This window comes from Echinops telfairi, unplaced genomic scaffold (assembly GCF_000313985.2).
Source record: "Echinops telfairi isolate 266 unplaced genomic scaffold, ASM31398v2 ScPeMD7_7469;HRSCAF=8507_0, whole genome shotgun sequence".
NCBI lineage: Eukaryota > Metazoa > Chordata > Mammalia > Afrosoricida > Tenrecidae > Echinops > Echinops telfairi.
Genome location: NW_022111372.1, coordinates 32,762,481 through 32,771,061, shown reverse-complemented (window position 1 = coordinate 32,771,061; position 8,581 = coordinate 32,762,481). Strand labels below are relative to the sequence as shown.

Genomic DNA, 8,581 nt, shown 5'->3' with positions numbered 1-8,581 from the left:
AGCAGCAGTCACTAGACTCTAGAAGGTGCTCATACATCCTCAGGTGCCACGTTTACGGTTCTTCTCTCCATGCCTTAAAGGGAACAGGTCTGAATTGGAAATGAATTCCTTGCACTTGCGGGAAGCAGTTATGGCAGGACGGATGTTTACCAGGTCCTTGTGAGGGAGCCCGCCGCAGTGCAGCCTCATTAATTCTCCGTTCTCTGCAAACCTGGCTGTGCTCAGCAGCTCCTCCAGCGAACACCGCCGGCCCAGGCCATAATGAGGTCTGCAGCTACTTACACTTGCACAGAACACACACCACGCAGCCAGCCACCAGCTGCTCGGGATCTTGATGAATAATTTAGAAACAAATTACCCTTTTCCAAATGAGCCCAATAAAATACGACTCATTGCGGCGCACCCACTGTGCCCTGCTCGCCAGGGTGCCCCCGTCCCAGCTGCCGTCATTAAGCCCGCTCCCTTCACTGCTCCTCGGCTAAGAAGAACTCAGGGGAAGCAAATCGATCCAGTGAAATTAAATGGCCCTTCCCCTTCCCTCCAAAAGGAATCCATCGCAGACAAGCTAATCTCTAGTGGCCTGGTGGAGCTCCTTGCTGCACAGTCACCTTGTTAAGATGGGGGGTACAGCAGTCAGTTTCATGTCTGCTGAGGCTAACACAATTCTTAGGAAGCTTCTTTTTCAAAACCTGGACTACAGTGGACCAGATCTATGCACAGGTTTCTCCTGCTATTGGAATGCTCAGGGTTCCTAGGAAACCTTTCTGAAGCCCAAATGTCGGAAATCAAAGACACAATTGCCATTCATTTATATGCAAAAAAATTCTGAGCACTACCTCCCTCAAAATAACCTTACGAACCATACCAAATAATGCACAAAACCTAAAACAACACTAGCTTCTATGGTTCGCAAACACAATTCAATGTGGTGGTGGCCAGAGGATGCGGGGATGCTGAGTGTTCTCCTGGGAGATGAGCTGGGCACAGCCCCTCACGGGGCTGGGTGCGTGCTGCCTCTTTGACAGCTTGCTGCACAACAAGCACGGAATACTAGTCTTCCTTTTCAGAGAGAGAGAGAGAGAAAGTGTGTGTCAGTGTGTGTGTGTGTGTGTGTGCGCGCGAGTGAGCGACAGAGAGAGAGAGAGAGAGAGAGAAAGAGAGATATTTCTTTGGGCTAGAAAAAAAGAAAACAGCTCCTAATATACCATATATACTCATGTATAAGCTGAGTTTTCAGCACATTTTTAATGCAGTTTTTGTGGTAAAATTAGGTGCCTCGGTTGATATTCAGATAGGCTTATATTCGAGTCTATACAGTAGGTCTTTCATAAAAAGAGTGGCTGAAAGCAAATATCAAACATTGGGGGGAGTGGGTGGAGGGTGGGTGGTACATGTGGTTATAGACAAGCTGTGTCTGCTCCTTGGAGAAGTGATTGATTCCACATGGGGACAAAACATGGAACTGTTGTTGTCAAGTCATTTCAGGCTCATGTGGACCCCATGTGTTAAAGATCTGGACTGAGATCCTTAGGGTTTTCTTGACTGTAGTCTTCATGGAAGCAGACAACCAGACCTTGTTTCCACAAAGCTGTGAACGGTTTCAAACCACCAGCCTTTTGGTTAGTAGTGGAGCACAAACCTTTTTTGTCACCAGGACCCTCAGGCTGAGATGGAGAAAGGGTTGTGTGAGTTTGGAAGATCTTGTTTTGATCAAGTGCTCAAAAACTGTGGGGTTATATCAAAAGAATACAAGATCAAGCTTGAAGGGATTCCCATTGGTCAAATCTGGAACCATTAGAGCAATTCAAATTAGTAAGGTCAGGCACCGATTATAGTGTATTGAAAATCCAGACAGAAAGTGTGGAGAAGGAAAAGGAAGAAGAAAGAAAGGAGAGAGGAAGTGAGAAAAGGAATCAAAGAACAGGAAGACACTTGTTTACAGAAAAGTGTCAACTAATAAATATAGAATGTGTAGTAGTTACATATTCTGTTGTCAATTTGAGACTTAAGAATGAAGGGGTGGAGTTTAGCCTGTCAATGAGGTCGCAGCTTGATGACCTCATTTGGAGGTGCTAAGGAGATAAATAGCTCATTGGAGGCAGGACAGAAGCTCACGCCCTGAGAGACTTTCTTGTTGACAAGCCGCATGGAAACAGGCTGATGGCAGCCAGAGCCTCGAAGTTGGAGACCCAAGTGGAGACCCACATCAGGGCTGAGATGCTTCTACCACCACTGGATCCACAAAACTTTTCACCTACTGGGCTGTGATCTTCCTGAATTCGTTGTCATTGCATGGCTGTATTAGTCTAAAGAGGAATTTATGGACTAGTATATAGTTCAATATATGGGGCAATATTGAACTTATGGACTTGATCTGGAATTGATGGACTAGTAACGACATATGGGGTAATATGGGATTTCTGGACTTGATCTGGACTGGTCTGGGATGTTTTCTCAATGTATAATTGCTCTTTGATATAAAACTCTTTTATACACATGAATGTCTAAAAATTTGTTCATCTAGTCTACCCAGACTAACACAGAATGATAGAAGCAGAAAAGCACTTTAAAACCCTGTAGAAACAAATGATTCAGGCTATGATTTACTAATAGGTAAAGAAGTTACGTGGTGAGAGACAGTTGGGACAAAGCATATTCACTCAAAGCCACATAAGATTAGGTATCATTTAAAGAGTATTGTAGAATGTTAAGTTTCCTCTCAATTGCATTGGGCTTATTGAGAATGGACTTGTTTTCAAAATATAGTACATGTTGAAGGTTTGAGGGATAAAGCATTGTAATGCCTCCAAATAGCTCCCAAATGCTTCCACAGAAAACCAAAACAAAGCCGAAAGAGAGACAGCAAAACTGGCAAAGTGTTAGCATTTGGCAGCAAAGTCCCATGACTAAGGGAGACCTGTGTGTGGCAGAGTAGAACTGTGTTCCACGGAATATTTAATGACTGATTTTTTTTTTAAAGGAGATTGCCAGGCAGTTCTTTGGTGGCACCTCTGGCTGCTCTCAAATCTCTGTTTTGTCAGCAGCTGAGAGCACTACCTACTGGTACCACGAAGGGACATATATGGGGTCACCAAAAACTAGAATCGACACAACAGCAACTGATAATTGGTGTGAAGATACATAGGCATTCACTGTTCCATTCTTATTACTGTCCCGACGATGTTTACGTATTCGAAATAATAAGCTGAGATGAGAAAGCTAGGTGGAAATTCTAGCTTCATCTTCATGTAAAGTCTTGGTATGATGCACAAGCTAAGAAAAAAAATTCACCTTGACTTAAAACCAAAGCACCAAAACATTCTGTATCGTTAACCTCAAAAGCCTTGAGAGCCACTGAAACTAAGTCTGAACTTCTCTGGAGTAGCTGTGTCCCCTGGGCCACCCCAGGCACAGATACATAATCGCCTGTGAGAAATAAATCGATGAGGCAAAGGCTACCCCAAGTGCCTCAATCTATGGTTCTTTAGTATTCCAGAACAAAATGCCTCTCGGAACATTCCAAATGAGAGAACAAGATGAGAGACCCTTGGAGTTGGTGGTGTGCCACTGAGTTTAGAAAGAAAAAAATGGCTGAGAGTTACCCTTTTCACTGTTTTCAAGGGCCCAAGACTGGCTGAGTTGGTGCCTATTTTTTCAAAAAGAGGCTTTAAGCAGGGTTTGGCAGATGGGCAGTGCCAAGCCCCTGTTGTTCTTCCTGGCCTGCAGAGTGACAGAAATGTTGGCTTAGGTGCCAACGTTTAGAAGTCAGGAGAGTTAATATAAATCAATATTTCCAGCTTCTTGAAAAACTGGAATATCTGGCTGTGCTGGTTCCACGTTCCCTTGGCAACAACCCACCAGAGCTGGCATCAGCCTCTCTGTCCACGTGGATAGGCCGTGTGGCCTCCACTTCCTCACAGACCCATCAGTCTATCTTCTACCTTATACATGTCTTCACGGATGCACTCATTTCTGTTTTAAGCAGGTCTCCTTGTGTGTGAATACCTGAATACTATAATTCCACAAGGTTGGCAGTGCGGGCAACCTGGAGGGAGCAAGCTTGTGTTGCATGAGTAAGCATCCCTGTGGTGTAAGGTCCAAAACTGTTGAGGCTTACAACAGGTTATGTTCTGCGTAGCTTTTATAGGTTCACGGCAACACCATCCAAGTGGTTACTCACATGCCCATCATTGGTGGACACAGTAAATGCATGGACGGGCTCTGGATCAGATCATAAGGGCTGCTTTCTGCCATCGGTTAACTCTATGGATGTGAGCAAATTCTGAAAGCGGTATTCCCCTATTCTCTTACCTGGAAACTAGGAAGAGCAATCACGCCTATTCATGTTGTTCTGTAGGTTTCTTGGTAAGTAGCTGAAACAATGTTTAGAAGAGTATAGGGCCCTTAGTATTTTATTGAACTGTTTACTATGATTACCATGGTTATTGTGATTATGATCTGTCTTCATGATTCACAGGTTCCATGTTTGTGAATAAGAACGATTTAAGACTATTTATTTGTAACCCAGATCCGGGGCACCTTTGTGTTCTTCCGTGGGCAGGGCCAGAGACAAACCATTTGAGTTGTCTGGTGCGTGTGTCCCCAGCTCTATTCAATCAATGGAACACCGTCTTCTTGGTTGAGCTCTCATGCTCCAAACATGTATTCTTCCCATGGTCTATGCGTGTGGTGTTACTAGGTACCATCGAGGCAGGTCTGATTCATAACGGCCGTACAACAGAAGGAAACACCACCCGGTCCTGTATCATCCTCACAAGTGTTGTTATGTGTCCATGTAGCCCCACGTTTTTTGAATTTTTGTGGGTTTTGTTGGCAGTTTTGTCTTTTAAAATGGTCCCATGTGTAGTGTCTGTGTGATAACCAGAGTTCCTACGTGGAAGAAGGCTGTCCTGTGCCTTATGAAGATAGTACATTCAGGCACAAGTTATAGTGCTGTTGGCCATGAGCACAGTGCTCAGGCGTCAACAATACATGTGTTGAATAAGATGTCTTTTAAACAGAAACACAAAAACAAGTGTACTGTATGTGCTGATAGGTTGCGAAAATGGTATAATCAGAGCCCCTCAGGGGAGATTACCCTTGCATTTCCTCTGGAGAAATGAATCAGTATTTGCTAATTCAATGTTCACATAACTACCAAGAGTAACAAGACTCAACTGGATTTTGATTTGATTTTAGCTTTGTCCAAATTTTGAAAAGTCTTAAGTAGTTTCCATAGTGGGAAGAGTTTTGGACAAAGAGGGAAGCCTTTCCCAGGTTCTAGGCCCAGATCTCTGCCACCCAGCTGTAAGACCTAGACAGTATTTCTTTAGACCACCCTCACTTAATAAGCCCTACAGTATAAACCAGCCTTCTAGGTTAGTCAGGGAGACTGTAAGCTCAACACCTCTGCAGAAAATGCATGCCTAGTTTTCACTATGTCAAAGATCCAGAACAGGCTCTTGGAGCTCTAAGCGTTAAACTCATTCAACTTATTCAGGCAAGAAAATATTAAAATCCACTTGATCCTTTCAAACACACTGTAGATTTACTGGATTAAGACCAGATACATCCCAATTCCCCTGAGATTAGAAGAAATCCTAGAGGATTGAAGAATACTCCTCAAATATTAGAAAGACTTGCTCTGTATTGACATAGGGGATTGCCTGAAACTAGGGCAATGACGAAAAGCTGGAGAAAAACATCTTAATCCAAGTGTTTGTCTCTGAAATTGATACTATTTTGTGATAAAGAACTGGTGAGACTCTTCATGGTTTTTATATGTAAGTAGAAAAGGGAGAACCATAGATGGAATTTTAAAAGCAGATGAAATTACAGAGTCATTAAACTGACAGTATAGGTAATTTGCCCTCATTACCACTTCTATCTGAAATCAATGTCACTGTACAATTTTCTTCTGCATTGTTGATTAAGGAGCATGACATATAAAATAAGAGCATGAAATATTCATGTATTTTATAGAAAGTAAGAAAAATCCACTTACCCAAGGAAGGCTCAGCCATAGTAAGGTTTACAGCGGCAGACATGTGAGCTTGCAGACCCTTGGCATTTGCCACGCAAGTCAAGGTCCCGTTGCCTTTTGGAGTCAGTGAGAGGATGCTCATTGCACTTTGGGGGTTGTCAGGCTCCGGATAGGAGGAATAGCTGGAATGGCTTACTGGAACATTGATCTCCCAGACAATATCTGGGAGTGGGACCCAGCCCACTGCGAGACAAGTTACATTACAGGGCTCATCCTCAGTGACTTCCAGATTGCCACTGGGAATGAACAACTCTCCCATAACTGGAGGAGAAAAAGAGAAAGAAAGAAACACGCCAAAGAAATCATAGTCACCCTCAGTTCCAGGTGTTCTTGTTTTGTTTTGTTTCTTCAAATAATATTTCACGAGAGACATCTTCCCAAGTTGAGAGAGGGGGTGAATGTCATTGGGAAGCCTTCATGCAGGTTTTATGTGTCTCTTTATTTAAACTGGCCAATTTCACAGGAGAAACCCTGGTGGTGCTGTGGGATATGAATTGGACTGCTAACCACAAGGTCCATCGTTCAAACCTCCCAGATGCTTCTTTGGAGAAAAGTGAGACTGTCTGCTCCCACAAAAACTATATAGTGTCAGGAACCATAAGGACTCTATGCTTTAGGGTCACTCTGAGTCAGAACCCGCCTGATGGCAGTGGGTGATTTCACTGCAGGTGGTGATTTCACACACAGTTACGGAGAAAATGAGTGAAAAATCTGGAGTCCGGGGGAATACGCAATAAGGGCTATACCCAATCACTGAAGCAGAATTGCAAATTCTATCAGACTGTCCTATGAAGTCAACCCTTCTCTTCTTTTCAATGTCACGATAATTCAGCCCAGAACCCCATGGAAAACAATCTTTTCCTGGCATTTGGTTAAACCACTGGCTATAGAGTCAACTCGGCTCCTGGCAACCCCTTGTGCATCAGAGCAGAGCAGTATTCCCTGGGGTTTTCAATGGTTGGCTTTTTACAAGTAGATCACTGGAATTTCTGCTGAGGTACCTCTGGCTACACTCCAACCTCCAGCCTTCCACTGAGCAGTCAAACAACTTTTTGCACTATGCAGGAGTATGTGGTAAGATTTCTCTCTCTCTCTGTCTCTCTGCCTATATCTATTAGGTCATACATTAAAATAAAATACACACAAAAACATAACTTATTACAATGAGGTCTTAAAGCATTTTTTCTAGTTACAAATTAAATCAGAATCTAATCATATAATTACAGAAATAACTAAGCCCAATCATATCCTACTCAGATAAATTATTGGAAAGTTTTTTAATCAGAAATCTCCTGTATATTTCAACATGCACATTGTAGATAGTCTGGCTAGAAAGAACTCTTATGGCCAGAACATATCAAATACCTGAGTGTTGGCCCTACTAAAGACATAGCCACAGAGAAACATACAGTAACATGTCAAATTTGAAATGTTCTAAAGCTCCTTGGTACAGAACATAATGGAAAGAATGCCAAATGAAAGATCAACTGCTTTGTCAGTGCTGCCTCAGCGACAAAATTACCATTGCTTAGGTAAGTCATTGCTTCTTTTTTCCTCCTCAATTTTCTACCTATCAATTAAGATAATTGAATAAATCAATGATTTATAATTAAAATGTTACCATTTCAGGACTTCTTTAAACTCATAAGAATCATTGAGGATCCCTAAAATGTTTTATTTATGTTGGTTACATCTATCAATAGAGATCCTATTTGAAATTAAAATGAAAACTGTAAATATTTGCCTGTTTTAAAATCTTTTAAAAAATAGAATGACCTCCTGAGGGGCCGGCCCCAATCCCAACTATGTGGACACCTGTCCCTCCCCCCAGAAGAATTTATTTCAGAGGATAGCACTGAAACTGTAGCTCAGGGAGAAGGACATCTCTGATCAGAACACACGGGAGCAAACGAAGGTGGAGGAAGAGAGAGTGGATCACATCATGGCCCACCAAGCCTTGAGGGCAATATTCCCACTCAGAGCAGCCAATCCACAGAGAAGACCATATGGCCGGCCCCGCTATGAAACATGACATCCCTCACTGACCCACAGCCCTACAGGGGACAACACTGGAGACACAGTTTGGGAATGCCACTTGTTCTGATCCCTCCACACCGAGGCAAAACACTAAGGGTGTGTAACAGAACAGCAAGGGAAGCAGAGCAAACAAAATCCCCAGGGAATACCAAAAATGGACTTTGGGGCCAGGGCTTGGCACCCCATCAGACTCCACCAGAAAACACTCCTAAAGATCAACAAGCAGTCCTTAAATTAACTACAGACTTTTCTTTTTTGTTGTTGTTGTTTTATCATTGGCTTTATGCTGTTATTGTTTTGTTTTCTTTTGTTGCTTTGTTTTTGTGCATGTTATTATCTCTGCAGGTCTGTCTGAATAAGATAGGCTGGATGAACAATCTGGAGGAGAATACAATGGGACCAACGGTTCCAGGGCGACATGGGAGAAGGGGAGGTGGGGGGAAAGGAAGTGGTGTTAACAAACCCAGGGACAAGGGAACAACAAGTGATCCAAATCGGTGG

At 42.9% G+C, this 8,581-nt stretch overlaps 1 protein-coding gene across 3 annotated transcripts in view; it reads right to left on the bottom strand.

The window, feature by feature from the left end:
* The window catches only part of IGSF5 (immunoglobulin superfamily member 5), a 75,213-nt gene that overhangs the window by 46,611 nt on the left and 20,021 nt on the right, over window positions 1-8,581 (bottom strand). For all 3 annotated transcript variants that reach the window (XM_045284830.1, XM_045284829.1, XM_045284831.1), the window contains exon 4: window positions 6,005-6,304. In XM_045284830.1, coding sequence (XP_045140765.1) covers window positions 6,005-6,304 — 300 coding nt within the window. The remainder of the gene's footprint in view (window positions 1-6,004; window positions 6,305-8,581) is intronic.